The following is a 20,944-nucleotide window of genomic DNA, read 5'->3' as shown; positions in this document are numbered from 1 at the left end:
GTACCCCACTTAATAAATATCAATTGGTCGCAATAATATCTATTATAGTATTGTTTTTTCATCGTAGATTAGGTAAGTAATCTGATTTTTTTACTACTAAAACTGTGAATTTCGCTTCCACGTATTTTCTTTTATAAAAACAAATAATATATACAAAATTATAATTTTTTGAATGAAAATAATTTGGTTGTATCCAAATCAAATTAATTTTATTTGTCTGACTAAATTTGATTTTATCCGATTGTCTTTTCTACTATTAGCACCAAAGTTAGGTATTAATACCAAGCAATAATAGTTATCTCTAAACCTAAACAACTAAAATATTATATGTATCTTAATATGAACTTAGTTGGCATTAATTTATCTTCCTAGTCTCATTCGAAAATTCATTCAATCTGCGCCATCCGCAGATTGAATGAATTTTATATGATTATATGTATCTTAATATGAACTTAGTTGGCATTAATTTATCTTCCTAGTCTCATTCGAAAATTCATTCAATCTGCGCCATCCGCATCCCGAGGTTCCGGGTGAGCGCCCTTTTATTTTATTTAGTAATTATTTCCACTCAGTTAAACATTTCGGCTATAGACCTCTACTTATTATTTCATGTAACATTCCTTTGGCGTTTTAGTTTTTATTATTCAATAAATTACTCATTTTTCCTACACTTGAATTTTCTTTCTTTTTGTTTCTAGGCTTTACCTCTCGACTTCGTTTAACTTTTTATTATTTCATTATTACATATTGAAACTAACTAACTAACCATCACGCCGCTTCTCCGCAGGGGTAGGCAGATATAATAGAACGCCACATCAATTTGTCTTTGCTATCAATCTTCACCTCTACATAACCGCCAATTATTTCGACTGCTAACCTAAACAAATGAAATACTTGACATAATTGAAATACTTGATCATGCCAAGTTTTCCTTGGTCTTCTTCTGCTTCTGTTAACAACCACATTCGTCGCGTAAATATGTTTTACTACTATTTCTTCACGCATGCGATTCACATGCCCAAACCATCTCAACACACGTTTCTTAATTTTATCGATAATGCTTTCTTTATATACTCGTTATTTTTATATTACACACTTACTGTTTTATTTTTGTAAATGCCACGTGTGCCGTTTGAATAAATAAACACACTGTCGATGCTTTATTTAACTACTAAAGTGCCAAGTAAAAACTACAGCTAATAAATTTTATGCTTAAAATTGACTATCAACCTCGGAAAAATTCATTTCTACGGATAATTTTACTATATTCGTTGGATGAAGTTTTGCTTTATAATCATATTATAGTTTCTTCCGTAAATTGTGAGTACTCTAATGACTATAGCAATTATATGGAAGATCACGTCTATCGCATGACCTAGGTCTACCATGTCGCACTAACTATGAGATAAAAGTACTTATCCGACAGCAACAATGATATGAGTAAAACCTGTTGTCCATATTAGTTAACGCTCTGTGAGTTATATGGTCATTCCAGTCGTTAATATAAACATATAACCTTTTTATCCGAGTGCATCTAATGTTAAATTAATAATACAATGCTAACCAAGTAACTAAGTCAACTGTAAAAATCTCTTGATAGCTAGAAAATACATTGTGTGTTTTTTTATTTTGACTTTAAAGAAAAACTATTCAATTCTATATTTTTTATCAACATAAATTGTATACGGTTATTTAAAAAACAATTTTAAATATATTTTTTTGTTTTTTGCAGAGACCCACCAAGCCACCTCGTGTGTCTTGTCGGTGGAGTTCTTTTTGCATACATTTTTTTATTGTTTTTATCCATTTTAACCTAATATATACACAAAAAAGAGAGAAAAATTAAGAATATACCATAAACTATTTTACAATTATCTTGTAATCAACTCTTGATCATTTACCCATTCCTTTGTTTTGCCTTTGTTCCATATTTTATTTTGACCTCAAACATTGAACATCCGTCGGCAACAAATTAAAAATTTTCGGAACGATATATTGCAGTGTTCGACTCCCATGTTTATTGTTAATTCTTGGGACTATCAAACCTTCGTTGTGTGTAAATCGTGTATCATGGTTGTGTACTAGAAGATTTCGATATTTTTATCTAGATTGTTGTTCAAAGAGAGTCTATAATGTCATTCATATCGACACTGATTTTCCAATGAATATTTATTTTTAAATCCTGTTTTTTTTTCTGTAAGTAACATAAAGTTTTTAAAAACAAAATAAAATAAAACACTAATCTTACAAAATACCCTTTTTACACCTTCTTCATTTTTTTGACTAGGCACGTTCAGATGTTCTGTTTAGAATTTTCAGACTTTATTTGGAAAATACTAAGGTATCTACGAGCATCTCTGCAATGTGTCAAAAGTACCGGGAATGCGTTAGATTTGTTTTTATTTTTATTATTATTAAGTATTATAATAATACTTAATAATAACAAAAGTATTTCAGTGATGTGATTCTTGTTTGCTCCGATAGGACATGATAACCAGTTTGCTTACGTATCGTATCGTAAAAGAAGTACGTAGTTACTAGAACTGGTTTAATTATATATTTTTTAGTATTCTAGTGCTAAAAAATACTACGGGAAATAATATTTTTTATGCATTCATTGAACTTGAATATTACGAGTATTTAGCGATGATAAAATGCGGTCATTCCCTCGGTAGGTTTTTTGTCAACATATTTTTGATTTTTTTAGACACCCGTTTTTAAATAGTGATTTGTGTTTAATATGTCCGCCTCTATGGTAACACGCTTGGCTAAGAAATACACGAAGTTTCGGGTTTCACTCCTGGCGGGCTCAAATGAAATATTAGTGATAATTTCACTCTTAATAGTTTTTTATTAGCTTCAACTGGTATCTGAATCGCAGGGACCTCGCCTTCATATAATTAACAGTCAAGTTAACTCTGCTTCGATCCGATGCGGTTATCTATGCACCGTTGGGTGCAGATGATGGTTAAAAAAAAAATAACAGCCTTTTTTGGTTCGTATTGTGATAATCGAAGCTACTTCAGAAAGTCTGAATTATTAAGTTATTTACTCACTAACCCTTATCCGTACCCAGATAGTATTGTACATTGGACGTCGACACAGTTTTAACTTGATCTGTAATTACACGGAGGCAAGGTGATCAGCCATTAGTTTCAGATTATTGTATATAGGAGTGGAATATATTTGATGGGATATGTGATGTAAGTGAAGGAGCTCTAATTTTTATTCAATATTACCCTGGACTTGTCCCTGAAGCGCTGGAGTGATCACCTTGCCTTCATATATGTAACGATCAAGATAACACTGCATCAATACGATGCAGTGCCCTATGCACCATTGGTTGCGGATAAGGGTTAGAATAATAGAAGGAGCTCAGGGTTAGGGTAATGGAGGAGGATTGTAGGAAGGTAGGACAAGTAGAATAACAGTAATGGCTAGCGCTCTCGGAGTTGCATACCCATACTCTTACAATCGCGTGTTTTTAGACACTGCCAATTTGTGAATGTCACACGTTATAAATTATTATTTTAAATTTTAAACAAATAACTTGTAACTTAGCCCGCATTACTTTGTATGCAAAACATATTTAAAACTTTAATAAAACATTTACACGTATGAATAACTTAAAACATATGCAGCATTTCACTTTTCGTGTTATGATTACTTCCAACAAACTAGAAAAGTGAAATTGTGTCGCACCAGTTCACAGTTTCTGTTCACGTTTGGCAGATGGCTCATGAAGACACGCTCTAAATGTATTTTGTCTTATAAAGTGACCTGCATGTAATAATAAGAAATAATCATGCCCTCGTTATGAAGAGGGACGAACAATATTTGCGTACAACAAAGCAACATATCTTCAATATTGACTTCAATTGCATTCGTTATTATATTATTTCGAGAAATAAAAATACTTTGTGTTCTGATCCACTCACATTTTTATTTAACCAACTAGTTTCGGCAACAACCTGTTGCCCTCTTCAGGGTTACATTTATTACTAATAGTTTAGTTGTTGCCCTCTTCAGGGTTTATTTAGAAATAAATGTAACCCTGAAGAGGGCAACAGGTTGTTGCCGAAACTAGTTGGTTAAATAAAAATGTGAGTGGATCAGAACACAAAGTATTTTTATTTCTCGAAATAATATATCAATATGATCCACAAAGTTAATGCTTTCAATATTCAAAAGCATTCGTTATTGCTTGGAAATATAATAAATTCCATACATTAGCATACAAGGTTAAGGTTAAATATTATTTCGTACCGTTATATTTACAACATTTTGAGTGAGTCCAAATACTTGTTCACAAATCTGGATTATCTCCAACTATAGGAGTTATTTTTCATATTATTTTTTGACATCTCATCAAAGATGAAGAAGAATATATCTAGAAGTCATTTACGGGGTTGACGACCGTCATAGGTTGGTTTAAGTGATCACTTTACACACGTGTAACATTCACCAATTCTACCCATTATTGACAACCACACTACTCAAATTCTTGGAAGTTCTATATATATGAACCAATTCTGAAACATTGTTCTTGAATCACTAGAACTTCACTAGAGACATCTATTTGTGAGATAGATCGTACCGTTGTATTGTATATTTTATGCTATATTATTTATATTTTATATTTTATTGTATATTTTATGTTTTGATTAGTTAAATTTTTACAGTTTCTGTATTTATAAATATGCAAAGTACTTAGTTGAATGCCCTTGTAATAACAAGTGTAACGTTATAATATAATTTCATTCAAAACTGAATTTTACATATTAGCCATCAAATTAAAAATAAAATACTTTTCGGTGTCGCAAAAATGTACCCTCAAGGTAAAGGGTTGTTTTTATGCTCTGTTGCGCGCTATTGATCTTGTAAACATTTTAAAGTCACTCCAAACTCCTTTGCAATCTGATTTATATAGTTTATAAATATACATGTATATATATATATATATATATATATATATATATATATATATATATATATATATATATATATATATATAAATAAATATATAAATATTTATATAAATATATATATATATATATATATATATATATATATATATATATATATATATATATATATATATATATATATATATATATGTATTATTCATAATATTACGAAGACTGGCATTATCTTTAATGAATAAATAATATTTATGCGATAAATTGGGATACAAAATTTAAAATATGTAATATTTTAGAAATAATTATGTGCTCATCCTTACCTGCCGAACCGTAAAATGTATCAATTTCGTCCAATTTTCTCTTAATATCGTGCATTAATTAATCCACATTACACAGCTCTCCATTTAATTGGATTAATTCTCATTTGTTTTCTGAGATTGTGTAATAACAAAAAAACAGATCGTTTTCTCTCCAATTATTATGAAGAGAAATTTCAATTCTACTGTCATCTCCGCGCTTTTTCTCCTCTGGTTATACTAAACTTCTATACATAATAGTCCAGTCTCTGCAAGTACATACAGTTTTATTTTTTATTTCACCAAAAAATTACGATGGTATACAAAAAAAAAATGTCGCGTCTAAATACAGGTATTTCAAATTACATATTTATTTAGAAAATAATTTAGTAAGAACGAGCTCTAAAATTTTTTTGGTGTCACAATAGTTGACATTGACTGGTTTTATGCAGAAAGGAGCCATAAATTTAACGAATTAACAACATTTTGAGTGTGTCCAAATTGCTTGCGGACTGGATCTTTCTGCATTACGCCTGCCATTTTACAATCGTCTACATCTAAGTCGAAAAATATCGATTTAGAAGAAAATTATAAACAAAATAAATTGTATAGAAATATATTTTGTAAATTTTTCGTAATCACCTATTTCAGCCTCAAATTTAAAGTAGGCATAATTCCAAATCTCTATAAATTAAACAAAATGGCGGCTAAAGCAACAGTATTGAAATCCCGAAATTCTGGATGTAGACTGTCACCCTGCTCCCGACGATTACGAAATATTTTTTTACGTTTAATTATTTAATTGACGCAATTTTTTAGTTCGTAACGACTGGAGTAAACCGCAATAAGCTATTCATGCGGTGTGTAAAGGTACTCTTTATCCACCACCCTTTGGACTTTGTTGGATATTGACACCGTTATCTGAGGTACGTGGCCTGCAGATGCATCGTATTCCTTGGCATTATGCTGTGCACCTACCTATGATGGTAGATAGCGCTGATCCCAGTGTGTATCGCGTCTGGCCGAGCTTTATGTGAGGGCATGCCACCGTGTGTTTGTGTGTGTCTTACTACATACATACATACTTTTTACATGGGTACATGACTCGTCTCTCTTCCTAGAGAAACTTATGTTCCCACGTAAGGTTTGTGTCGCATTGCCGAGGCGACACTAAAAAAAATGTATTTTGAGTAGATATTAGAAATCCTACATTTTGGTTAAGCGGGAATTATGTAAAAAGTTCGATCCCGACATTTGCCACATTTTTCAAACCTAAGACAGACATTTTGATTACGCGATCAATGTAAACTCAATGTACCAAATAAAATGATCAAATAAAGTGATCAAACCGTTTGTTTATATTTTAATATACTAAGCATAAATGTTTTGTTTCTACCCTATAAAATATTGGAAATTATAATTTAGATGTCATTCATACATATGTTTTCATTGAGCGTTAATTAGTGGGTATATTCTAAGCTAACAATTAGGTGACACAATGTTACCTACTCTAGTAAGTTTATTAAGAAAACCGTAACTCCCTTTTTTAAGTGGAAAATTATTTTCCGCATTTTGAATTTTTCCAAAAGGCAGTAATATTTTAATCGTTATATTCGGTACAGTGAGTTTAAGCTGTCACATCGCACTAACGGGCCCGCGGGCTGTCGTTCTCTCCACCTCCAGCGAATGAGAATTTATCTCGCATTCTCACCGAGAGCCATCTGATCTCGGCAAGTTTACTGCCGCACGCCATTTCTCTCACCTTCTACGTGACTTGTGTGAATAACCCATTACTTACGCTTTTCTTTACCCGGCTTTTACAAATACATAAATTACCCTATCGTATTTAAGTCGACAATTTCCCCTTTGTTTCGGTGCCTATTAAATTTTCCGATAACATCGATTTAATTTAATTCTAAATTTTAAAATCCCTTTAGTGTTGGTAGAAATTTATCATGCAATATTTTATCAAGTATGTACTATGCCATTGTTCAATCCTTACTACAGTATGGCATTGTTTGATGGGGGGTTGGACATATAACAACGCCTTGAACCCTATAAAAAAAAACAGTTCTGAGAACAATCATTAAAGTCATTTAAAAAAAAAAAAAAATTTCAACAAATTCATTATTTTCAACATTCCAATTTTTAAAGTTAAATCCATTAAAAAAAACAGCAATTCAACTATTTAACGGTGAAAATGACTTGAATATAAAGAAAAACTCTACAACACCAAAATGCAATATCAAACAATACCTTAACTTCATGAACTTTAAATATTTGGGAACCAAATACTTCAATAACTTCCTACAGATATAAAATAAATTGAAGACATTAAAATACTAATACATAAATTTAATGGCTTATGTAGATGTTAATCAATGGGAAAAAAAGAAGAATAAAAAATAAAAAAAAATTAATTAAGTCACCCACAAACATAAACAATAAATAATAATTGTAAGTCCCTCTCCCAAGCACAAGAGCTTAGTCTCTTTATTGGAGAGAACAGCGCATTTAATCTGAACATTGTAAAGTAAAAATATCTAGAAAATAAATTAAATTATAAAAAAATCTTGTAACTACAATAAATAAATACAAATTTAAAAAAATATTTGAATGAACTATCGACAGTAACACTCAGGTGCGATAAAATCGGAGATCAATCTGGCTAACTCCTTTTCAGATTGATGAACTGATATTTGTGGAAAATTTAAGTATATGTAGATAGTAGCTAGTTAGGACGTCTTGTGTCGAGTGTCGAGTCCACGTGGTGAGAGGTGATCAGCTGCTCACTCGGCAGATGGTGCAGACAGGTACTCGTGTGCACAGATGGCACTGCGCCCTTTTCCGCCCCATGCCTCGACGCATGTCGTGTCCTTGAGGCCTGAGATGTTAATCGGAAACCCTTGGAACCGGGACTTCCACAAAGTCATTCTTCCATCTTATATCACAAATATTTTCTCGACATGCGACAATAATGTCAACTTTCTAAGATTGATAAAAAAAATCAATAGATTCAGTGGATCGAACAGTATCGTTTCTTTACATATTTTCTTCTAACCCTTGTTCGCACCCAATGGTGCATAGGGCACTACATCGTGTTGACGCAGTGTTATCGTGATCGTTATATACACGATGCAAGGTGATTTGTCCTGCGCTTCAGGGCCAGTCCAGGTTAATATTAAATAAATATTAGAGTTGTAAATTACTAAAACATTTTTATTTTCACCCCCCCCCCTGGGAATCGAATTTGAGACCCCAGCACTGTAGCTTAACAAGCTATTCATTACACCACGGAGGCAGATAATATTTTGATATATACGAGTATTTTAGGTTCATATTAAATTTTCTATCATTATTATCTTGGGAAAAAACGTGTCTTCAAATTGACGCGAGATAAAAATAACAACAACAAAATACAACGAATTATAGCATATTTTGGGATTGATATTTGAACAGGAAAATACGAATCCAAGATACCCAATGTATTGTTAGTATATTTTCGCTACGATGAGACCATAAGTTGGTATTTACCGTTGGTTTAATCGATATAAATTGGTTATTGGATTGACAATTGTGATGATTCAGTGATGCAACAATGCCCGCAATGGCGCGCTCGGCCGCCGGCGCCGGTCCCGCGCGGAGCGTGGAGGCGCGCGCTCATGCGATGCCGGAGACAATGGATGGACTTCCTGGGCGACTGCGACTCTCGCTAGCTCTCGCAGTGGAATTATTCTACCTAATTTCCATTCGGACCAGGCCACACTCCCCACCTGCCCGACCTGCCGACAGTCGCCGACTGTGAAACGCCTTATTATTTATTCCATTCATCTTTTACGGCTTACGATAGAAGTAGGACATTTTTGCTCACAGCCGGCAAATCCACCTTTACTATGTTCCTAAACTGCCGCTTCCGAATCCGCCGCTAACGCACTTCCAGTTTCGAGATGAAACTTTTTTTATTCGGCTACGGGTTCGTTGCACTTCGCAATAATCGGCGTTTGATGCTTTTGACGTACTTTTACAGTTACCGTACAAATAATAATAGTGATAACCATTATGGAAATAATAATACAGTATTCTAGTATCGAGTCAGGGGTCAGAGTTTTCTTTGGCGCAAAATGTTATACAATACTTTAGTTATTCGTGAGTACCTATATTTTTTAAATAACAACTGCCTATTCAGTGACGAGTCCATAAGTCTTTATTGGGCAATGTCGATATTCATTTTGAGCTTATACATACATAAGTATATGATATTATTTATAGATTTGGCCTTTAATTTGTAGAACTCCATTTTAATTTATATTTTAAATGTTAAAATCAAACATTGATTTTTAGAGTCTAATAAATTGTATTTTACTGTTGAAAACACGTGAAAATAAAATTTGTGACAATTGTTTCGCCTTGTTATGACATTTTCAAACTAATGTCATTACTTTGAAAACTATTAACGATATTAACCCTATAAAATTAAGCACCTTTGTTTTAACCACTTTTTTTTATTATTAGTACACTTTTTAACCTACCGGTTTCTACAAGAACCTTGTCATCATCAGGGTTTATTAAATACTAAAACATTAAAATACTCAATTACATTCTCCTACCAAAAGCTTCCACACCAAGGTGATATTAGTTTGAAAATGCCTTAACAAGGAGAAACAATTCTCACAAATTTTATTTTGATGTGTTTTTAACAATAAAATACGATGTAGTAACTTCAAAAACCGGTGTTTGATTTTGAGATTTAATATATAAATATGTACACATACTATATAAGGCACTTCACGAACGTCTTTTGTATCTTAAGACGTGTAAAAATCGGTATAGGTATTATAAAATGATAAGTAACCATGCTCTCGCTGTTAACAACATTGTATTTTTTCCCGAGTGTTGCCGCGGGCGACTGCCCGATAGGCCAGCCGAGGTTGCAAATTTCATTGATTTTTATGTATTGAGAGTTCAATTTGATTGCAATCTAACAGTAACGGAGGACCGGTTGTAACATATTATGGTGTCCGCCCCTTAACCCTCAGCTGGAACCTGGAACAGTCTTCAGTCCCACGCGGGGCACTTTTCCAGAGGACAATGGCCATATTACCTATAACTTGCCTACTTGACTCGCCTATTGCGTCATATTATGCGGGATTTTTCGTCTTAACTTTATCAAATATCTACTGGATATATATTGTAACAAAATGACTGTATAATCCATTCAAATCGAAATGAAGAAAATTGGCCTTTTCGCTGATTTATATAATATTTTGCAACATTGAGTTGTCCGCACTTTTGGCATTCATATCATAATTGTCTATGTAATTTTACATCTTGCCTCTTATTATGGGATGATATTTATGCACTTCAGTAGTATACCGACAATTCTATATGTCAACCGAAAGTTATCTCAGGATTTTATCAAACGGGATAGCAAATCATCGATCGATCATACGAAGCTGCTACTTATTCCATTGATAATCAACTTATTTCAAGTGGTTTCTAGATAAAAGTTAATTTTTAAAATTACGAAAATACTTTCAGTGACTAATTTATCTTACATTTTAAGTGTGTCCAAATACTTGTTCACAAATCTGGGTTTTCTCCATTTACGAACTATTTAACAAAAAAAAGATATTGACATCTCAACATATATGAAGAAGAATGTGGAAGTCTGGGTATTAACAGACCTTATGACCTGTCATAGGTTTGTTAAATGACCACTTTACGCAAGGGCGTGCAAGGGCAACACACACCATTCTATCCATGATTGACAACCACACCACTCAAATTTTTGTAACTCCTAGATATATCATTAATCTCATGACACAATATGTACGTATGAGTTCACAACAGTCAAGTTTAGAAAGCTTTTATTTAGCAGATTGGATTAAGAAAGCTTTTGTGAAAACAAAGCAAATACCCTTCACTGCTTTTTATATATTTTAATTCGATATTCATTATGAATGCGATTGATCGAAAAAAACAGGTTATATGAAATAAGTTCACATTGAAAATAGTAGAGCTTCATATATTTCAATGTTTATTTATGCACAATTAATTCGGAAAATGCCGACAGTGGTGCCGCTGTGACTGGACTGCAACATTTCCCTTCGTGTATAGTGCTGTATGTATGGTATAGCGAATAAAGCGCACATAGCGCACAGCTCTCGCGGGGAGGGCATCGATTTTCATTTAACGCCCGCCAAAATAAAGCCCGCCACGGTCCAGCCCTGCTCCGGCCCCGAGCACTATCGACAACAGATGGCCCTCTCAGGTCACGGGCCCACTTCGTGACTGGTGACTGGCGGTTTGTGGCTGGTGCCTGATAAGATAATCCTATTTACTTCCCGGCCACCTGCGAATACATTATTTGCATAGGGATTCGCCTAATAATGTACCTAGTAATTTGATTTGCCGCAATCCTGACGCGTCAGATCTGATTTAGCGCGAATATCGATTTGATAATGCAAATAAAAAATCATTTATTACGATACATTTTAGTTCGCGAAACCATTCGCCAGGGATAGGTGTATTCTATCGGGCAATGCTCTTGTATACGTGTAATGTATATTTTAAATTTAAATAATGATATGTAATGTAACTTAGAGCCGGGGACGTGCATTTCTGTGAACTCATTGCGACTGTGTAGGTGGTTCCGGTTTGCAGTCTGCAGTTTGTGCGGTCTCGTCGGCGATGCAATTGGCCGAATAAATACTTCTGATTTATTCGGGGTTTTTGCAATTTTCGCTTTTCATTTTCGAATCTGCCTTTCATTTCACCGACGAATTTGCACCGACTTTCTCGCTGAAGCTGTTTCGTCGTAAAATATTGATTAACCATCGGAAACTTTATTTACTTTATTAAAAAAAAAAATCCGATGGAAGCATTGAGATCAATTTTAATAGCTGTTCTCCATATACAATTGTAATTATGAGCATGCCACTATAATAAAGGGACACATATAATTATTACACACGTTTCTGTAATTTCGTAAAGTTAAAAATATATATTTTTATCAAATTATTCTTAATGAAAAAATAGGTTTTGCGAAAAAAAGTCCATACAAATTAATAATTTGCTATATTGAGATATTCTTAAAATAATAACTATGAAATAATCAATTTCATGAGTCATTATGCATTAAAAAAATATTGATGAAAATATCTCCTTCTCCAAGCACTTTTTTGAAGAGGCTTAGCGCAACTAAAATTATAAGATTGTATTAAGTAGAAATGTTTAAAAATTGTATTAAATTTTTTAACTAAATTAAATAAATTAAAAAAGGCTTTCTTTTCTTTAGTTTTTCTTCATTTGATATACATAATTTGCAATAGGGAGACGAGTCAAGCTCTTCACAACGTCAACGCACTCATCATGCCTGAGAGTGAGAGCAAGAGCGTGTCATTAGGCTTTCATCACATGTAATCTTCGCATTTCGAAATCAAATAACCCTCATTATTTCACCGCGCCTCTTTATTCATACGAGTAAACGCATCGGAGATGTGCACATTATTTATTATTGCCTGAGCGCATTGTTTTATTCTCAGTTCATTAACATAGATTATGTTATCAACACAATATTATTTTATATGTCTAATGTTTATTTATTATACAAAAGATAAAATATGAATAAGACGCACATTTTGCCTACTTAAGTAGGCACATCATCCGCCATATTTATTTTATAACTTCTTTACCTAAAAATACCCTCTAAACGATTGTTTCATGCAACATTGTTTTATTATTGTTATTATTACGATTGTTTCATGCAACATTGTTTTATTATTATTATTATTATTATGATTAGTTACTCGACGTCTTAAAATATATAAAATTTTCAACATTTTTAAATTAAAATTTTAAACAAAGTTGCATAATAATACAGTTAAATTTTTTTTAAATCAACCCTGAGAGTGCGGCTGGGCTGTACTTATCCGAGCTCAACGAAATCTAATCGTAAATAAAATGGCAATGAACGCAATATTTGCCACGTTGGACACGCGCCGTCAAAGGAAATTACTTTTTTGTGTTTATAATTTAAATTGTATGTTGAGATTACTACTTTCAAGATTTATTTATGTATTTTTATTCCAAACCTTGAGGTGAAGTGTGCAGGCTTCTAATTCATATGACATATACAATATAATATAATATACAATAAAGAAACAAAAACATTAATGATGTAATTCTGTATTTCATGTATGTTCATTTTTTATTTTTCTGTTTGCATAAATTGTATACATTTATTTAAAAGAACAATTATAAAACTTTTTTTTTTGCAGAGACCCACCAAGCCATCTTGTGTGTCTTGTCGGTGGAGTTCTTCTTACATACGTTTTTTCTTATTTTTATCTATTTTAACATAATATACACACAAAAAAGAGAGGAAAAAATATACAAACTATTCGACAATTTTTATAGAATTAACTGTTGATCATTTGCCCATTCCTTTATTTTGCCTTTGTTTCATATTTTATTTTGACCTCTAACCTCCGTAACTTATAAGCATTATGTATTAATTGTAGATTCCTTTGACCTCAGATGAAAGACCTTTATGAATCACATTGTCTTCATTTTGTACAATATTTTATCTTTTAGCTGTCTTTTAATATTTGTCTTTTCTTTGGTTTCAGCGCAGAGTGATGGCGAGAAATAGCGGCAAAGGGACCATGTTGGTTAGAGCTCAGTACTAGACGAGGCTGGGGAAGCACATCCGCACTAACTATGGGCAACAAATGCTGCAGCAGGCGGCATGACGCCGATAGACCCCTGGGTGAGTTAATCCTGGACCATTAAGCCTTAATGATTAAGGGACAGCGATACTAATTCATATCCACTCTTTGGGATGTTCAATTTCCTAGAAATGAGACATCAAACAAAAAATTTATTCTTTCTGTTTGAATAATTAAAGTTAATATTATAATCAATGTGCAAGAAGTTCAATAAAATAAAAGTGCACCTTCCTAGCTGTCGAAGTCACATTAAATCTTTATGCTAGATTTACGAGTCGGGTTGTAGTACAGTGGTTAGTGTCGCAGAATCCAGTCAAACTCCAGATAATCCACTCTGACACAATTTCGAGTAATACCTTAAAACAAGCTGATTAGGCTGACCTGAAAATTGTATTAAATTGAAATTGAAATGTCTATTTTTATCATTAAAAAAAAGACCTAATATATTTCCCTTTCTTTATTAAAAAGTCATATTTATATTCAGTAATATACTTAGCCCACATTCTTAGAACACCTTAGCCTACCTGCTTAACCCATTGCAACATAAAGCTGGCTAATCGCCGGCCAAGGTCAATTTGTCACTGACTCACGAAGCCGGCGATTTGCCGGTTTGTCTTTGAAGTGATTTTTTTTTTACATAAAACTGAATGACAATAATTTTTTCCATAAAAATGACATAAATAAGTATATTTTCGTTAAATAAGTAAATCAGCTTACGAACAACAACAAAAATATACTTTCATGTTGTACCATTTTTATTTTGTGTCTTAATGTTATTGTAATAAAAAATGTGTCTAAATTAAATAGTGTGTTGTATGAACAATTTATGTCATCTTTATTAGTGGTGCAATGGGTTAAATAAAGTAATAATGTAAACTGCTCATTTTAATTTAGATTTGAGACATTAAGTACAAGCTTTCTTACCCCTAATTGTATAATGTTTTTCAGTTTATCCGGCATTCAAGAAGAATGAGTCCAACTTCGGCGTCATGGGGGGGATCGGAGGAGTGGGGGGCACCCTGGAGACTCGCTACACCGGAGAGCCCAACAACCGGATCGGCAACCGCAGGGGGGCTGACATAGTGCGGACTAGAACGCCCTCCCACGCGTCCAAGGGGTCGGGGCGCCGCGTGGTAAAGGCGCTGTGCGGGTATGCGGCGCGTGCCGACACGGACATCTCCTTCCGCAAGGGGGACCGCATGGAGGTGCTGGTGGACTCGGAGCCCGACTGGTGGCGGGTGCTGCACCTCACCAGCCGCCAGGAGGGGCTGGTGCCCGTCAACTTCGTGGCGGAAGAGAGTTCTGTCGAGAGTGAAGAGTGAGTATCCATAACTGGTGGCTGTTGATGTGATGTTACCATGATGTAATATACACCAACTCCTATTTCAGTTACCTAACAACCCAGGGCTGGAATTATAAAGACCTTATGTGCGTAGCTAACTTGTGTGAAGATAAATTTAACTTTTAATTCAGTTCGTCTATCTGTATTGTAAGGAAATATGTTAATTTATTTTCTTCTTTTCGTCTGTCTAATTTCAGTCTTGGCTATAATAAATTTATGAGGATAATCCGTACTGTATCAAATATCTATCATTCCTGTAACACCAAAAATGTTGGATCTAAATAGGGACGACCTATTTCATATAAATAAAAGGTTTCGCAAATTATTTGAAAAAAGTATGCGCTTTCAATGTAAATTTATTATATAACTGAGAGATATGGGATGCTGTCTGTAGAATACCGAGACAGAAGGAGTGCTGTCTCGCAAACGACTAAGAAGGTTTTATAATGTAATAGTGTAATTTATATTTTTTAAGAAATGAGATTTAAGCAATACGTTTGGAAGGGATCGTTCAATTAAAAATAAATTATTTTATGAAAATTCATATTATATTTTGTTTTTCAGTATATGTGTCGGGTTGTTGTCCCATAGTTAGTATCGCGGACTTTTAAGTAAGAGTTTCTCGGTTCGAACCCACTCTACTACAATTTTATACCTATTTCTAATATGAGCCGCTTAGGCTCACAGAAATAGTATGAAATTGAATTATTTGTGTAAATAATAAAAACACAAATTAATTTTACAATAAAAAGATTTATCCGGCTTGTAATAACTGAACTAGATTTCAAACCAGGAACTTTGCTTTCTAGTTGGTTTTTCCCCCTGGTGTCCCGCAAGGAGGCGGACAAGCTGCTACTCGGCGCTGAGAACCCTCGCGGCACCTTCCTGGTGCGGCCTGCGGAGCACAACCCGCACGGCTACAGCCTCTCCGTCAAGGATTGGGAGGATGGGCGCGGCTACCACGTTAAGCACTACAAGATCAAGCCCCTGGACAGCGGCGGCTTCTACATCGCCACCAACCAGACCTTCCCCAACCTCCCCGCGCTCGTCCTGTCCTACACCAGTGAGTTCACTGCTGTTCAACTTTCACCCTCCCGCATATATAGTCACATAAAAAAACAAATCTGTGACATTTAATTAATAAGCCTTTATTATTCATATTAATATTAAATGTACCAAAGGCAAATGATGATTGGATGTATGTTTTTTTGAAACTCTAACAAAATAAAAGTATTGTGGAAAAAAAAAACAAAATTTATCAATATATTCGCTTTGTGACTAGCTCGATGCGAAGTAACTTGGTACTCGAATGTGAGAAGTGAATTTTCCATACATTTTTTTTTCCAACATGAATCACGAGGCTTCTAGTGGAAAAGTTATATTATTAAATTCTAAAAATATTTTTTTTATTCCAGAAAATGCCCTGGGTCTCTGCCATGTATTAGCGCGGCCGTGCCCCAAGCCGGAACCCCAGATGTGGGACCTCGGGCCCGAACTCAGGGACAAGTGGGAGATCCCGCGCAGCGAAATCCTCCTTATACGCAAACTGGGACAAGGTAACTTCGGAGAAGTGTACTACGGCAAATGGAGGAACAATATCGAGGTACTTATATTGCTTATTTAAGAAATTACACTGAATTACTAATTCCGGTTCGTCTGATTCTAATGTGGTTTTCTGCGCAGGTTGCTGTGAAAACATTACGCGAAGGCACCATGTCGACTCAAGCTTTCCTGCAGGAAGCGGCCATAATGAAGAAGTTCAGGCACAAGCGGCTGGTAGCGCTGTATGCCGTATGTTCCCTGGAAGAACCCGTTTACATAGTTCAGGAATATATGAGCAAAGGATCGCTTCTCGAATTCCTGCGAAACGGCGAAGGGAAGTTCCTTCAATTCGAGGACCTGATATACATTGCGGCGCAGATAGCTTCCGGGATGGAATATTTAGAATCCAAACTATTAATCCACAGAGATCTAGCTGCGAGAAATGTGTTGATAGGAGAAAGCAATATCGCTAAAATATGCGACTTCGGATTAGCCAGGGTCATAGAAGACAACGAGTATTGCCCTAAACAGGGGTCACGCTTCCCGGTCAAGTGGACAGCCCCGGAGGCCATTGTGTACGGGCGCTTCTCCATTAAAAGTGATGTGTGGTCGTACGGTATATTACTTATGGAACTATTTACGTACGGACAAATTCCGTACCCGGGATTGCACGGACGGGAGGTGATCGAACAAGTGGAGCGCGGCCATCGGATGCTCAAACCTTCGGGACACCACCTTCCCGATGACATATACCGCCTCATGCTGCAGTGCTGGGACGCCGTGCCCGACAAGCGCCCCACTTTTGAATTCCTCAACCATTACTTTGAAAGTTTCACTGTGACTAGTGAAATCCCCTATCGGGAAGTGCAGGACTAAGTGCTTTTAGCTAATCGTATTATTATGTATGTACTATCCGGTTTGTTTAGGCGGAGTTATCACATAAGTTTAAATAACTCCAAATGTGCCATTTTCATAAACAAAGTTCATAAATACACAAATCCCAAGCATGGGTAGCAAACTCGTGTCTCAAATTTATTTTGAATGTCTTTTCTGTAAAAGAAGGCATCTCGTATTACTTTCAATTCCTCAAACTAAATATGTATTAATTTGTTCTTGAGACTGAATAATCAATTTTTAAAAAAGACAAACTAGTTTCAGGGCGGTGATAATTACATAACATTCACCCAACATCAATTTAACATTTTTTGGCTTAATCTCGCGCTCGCCACTGAAACCATCGAGTAGACATTAACTGAAAATTTCATGACATCATGGTAAGGTGTTATTAAAAACTTTGTTGATTGTACGTAGTTCACAAATAACCACCAGTTACACCAGTGTGCCTGAGCTTAATATAACCTGGCACCTGGGGACTAAATGAATGTTTGAAAAACCTATTTATTTGCGTGTATACATACCTCATACTGTTATAATAACTATCTTAATTTTCTCTTTCAGTGCACAATAAATCGTCCTGAATTGCCAATATTATTATTATGCAAAAGCCATTTCAGTGCACAAAAAAGATTATTACTTTATGCGCATTTTTACAAGTACATGAATAATAATATATCCCTTTATGACAAATATAACTTGAATATGCAATACTTTTTAAAATACAAAGAAAAATATTATTTTCTCACGAAAAAATGTGTTGTTTTGGAATCAAAGAAGATGGAGAGGGGAAGTAATAATTACCACTTTAAAAAATATTTTTACCATAAACAAATATAGTTTATGTTGTTGTTTTTTCAACAACAAAAAAACTAGATTTGTTTCTACATAGTAAAAGTATTTTTTAAGCGGTTATTATTACTTCTCTTTTTTTTAAATCCAAAAGTACATATTTTTAAATATCGCTCCTTATTTTCCTTGTACAAATTATACATAGCTGTAGAATAAATACTTAAGTTTAAAAATATGTTATTTTAAGTATTATATATAATTTTAAATATATTATTATTTTATATTATTATTTTTAGAAGTTGATTGAAATACACAAATAAAACCAAAGACAATTTAGGTTCAAGTTTTCACATTCCTGCCATGCATCTCTTATACATGACTTAAGATATCTTAGAAACTTTATACATAGAACAATGAATGTATAATATGCGTGTTATTTTAAATCGACTCAGCTATGAATTGTTCTGTGTGTAAACATATTTTTATAAGTGTAATTAAACTACATATACGCATTAAATTTGCTTACGTATGGAATATTTATTCCATGACCAGAAATACATATAGAAGACCTTATCTGTAGGAATGCTATTCTCTAGTGAACAAGGCATGCAGCGAACCTACGAAATGTTAAAAGAGTAATGGAATTTATTCATTTAAATAATAATCATTTACATTCTGTGGACTTTAGGGAAATTCTAAAAATCCATTTGTTTAAAATCTATTCCATAATGTCTTCTCTGTGATATAATCACAGATTTATATTTGACTGTTTAATTAAAATGATATTGAAGTTATATCTTACGATAAAGGTTCTCTATAAATTATCTAAAATTAAAAACATTCTTTCATTCACTCTCGCGTTCCAACCGCTGCTGCTCCTTTACACGAGTTCAAATAGAGAATAGTTGTTTTATATTCCTGCTTGGCGAATAATTACATAAATAATACTAATCTTCGGAAGATGAAAGCTATGCTGTGAAAGTGGACAAGATCAAATAAAATATATATTAAGCATATTTGGTAATGAAAACAATTACTTGAAATAGTAATTCAATATCAACATTAATAATTATAATACATTTATTGGTTTCAGATTATGTCAAATTTATTTAACGCTTAACTGGCTCACATTTGAGCTATATCTTTAGAAACGGAAACCAAACCGGGGAACTCATTTACAATCATTGGTTCTGCAGTCACTTTGTGGAAATATCTATCCATTTTATTATTCCAGATTTACTTGTTAAATTTTTAAACTGTATCGTGACACGCGTTTCGATGCACTTAACATCATTATGAAACGCCTTGTGTGAAAGTTAGCTTAAATTTGAGAATTGTGCCCTTAGAGACTGCTAAGGATAAGGAGGAGGAAAGAGCCGTTTTGTATTTTTTATCAGTGGGAACACGGACAGGCTTTAGTCATTGTCAAATTGTTAATTATACATTTATCATTATTTATATTTTCATGGATTTATAATGTTAAAAAAATGTTGAAATTTAAGCCTTTAATTATTATTTATTTTTAGGATCTCTATGTTATTTCTATTACATGTGTTTGTTATGTATTATGCTTAAGAAAAAATCATTTTTCAGAAGTATGCTAATCACAATCTATGTATATCAATCACACGCATAATTGTTGTAACGTAAAGATCCTAAAAATAACACATACAAAATATATGATCTTGTGAAGTTGCTTTTTGTTTATTTCGTGTTTTGAATTTATGATTTTCTTACTATTTATATTTTTATTCAAGAATTGAAAATATTGTCGGTACATAATTAATTAAAATATTCCTTGTATAATTTTAGGCTGGCTCCAGTTACCTGGGCCAGCTTCTTAATTGAGCCAAACGTCATTTTCATTCATTAGATGTGATATTTATTTTTTTTCATATCTACTTCGGATATTGTTAATTCACTTGTGGCTCTATTCATCTTCATTTAAATTAGAGTTGGTTGATTTCTAGAAAAATATAGAAAATGATTTTGAAAGCCATTCTCTACCCATTGGACATAATAGCTCTACGAGTAAAACTGACTGCTATTCAGTTGATCTCTTGTATAATATATTTATATGTCTAGCATTGCGTAAGTAATAATTTTGTACAATGATTTTGTGTTTTATATTAGAAAGTTAGAATAATAAATATTTGCAACCAAGTGACTGTGTATTGTTGTTAGGGACTACGGTATAACTTGATGAGCCAAGTATACGTAATAATATTAGGTTTTACTGTTACTGCAAGTCTCTGCTTCACATTACCAACATTTTGTGGGATGAATGCAAACAATCGCATTTTCTAAAACTATAGAATTGTTTACCGTATTGGGTCGTTTTCAGTGTTTTTCTTGTATCACAAATACTATTAAGAAATCAGCTAAAAAAAGGGTCGCCGTTAATCTATAGAGTGAAATGACCTACAT

At 33.6% G+C, this 20,944-nt stretch overlaps 1 protein-coding gene across 2 annotated transcripts in view; it reads left to right on the top strand.

Annotated features, from left to right (window-relative positions):
* Src64B (Tyrosine-protein kinase Src64B) overlaps positions 1-18,460 on the top strand; it is a 47,156-nt gene extending 28,696 nt beyond the window's left edge. For both annotated transcript variants that reach the window (XM_088262317.1, XM_088262329.1), the window contains 5 exons: positions 13,849-13,988; positions 14,896-15,265; positions 16,099-16,352; positions 16,705-16,892; positions 16,973-18,460. In XM_088262317.1, coding sequence (XP_088118443.1) covers positions 13,940-13,988; positions 14,896-15,265; positions 16,099-16,352; positions 16,705-16,892; positions 16,973-17,707 — 1,596 coding nt within the window. In that variant the 5' untranslated portion in view covers positions 13,849-13,939 and the 3' untranslated portion in view covers positions 17,708-18,460. The remainder of the gene's footprint in view (positions 1-13,848; positions 13,989-14,895; positions 15,266-16,098; positions 16,353-16,704; positions 16,893-16,972) is intronic.
* Positions 18,461-20,944: the final 2,484 nt, after the last annotated feature.

This window comes from Brachycentrus maculatus, unplaced genomic scaffold (genome assembly GCF_059751285.1).
Source record: "Brachycentrus maculatus isolate JH-2025_06_01 unplaced genomic scaffold, ASM5975128v1 h1tg000011l, whole genome shotgun sequence".
Taxonomy (NCBI): domain Eukaryota; kingdom Metazoa; phylum Arthropoda; class Insecta; order Trichoptera; family Brachycentridae; genus Brachycentrus; species Brachycentrus maculatus.
Note: the sequence above shows the minus strand (reverse complement) of the source record. Positions and strands in the feature narration are given on the sequence as shown.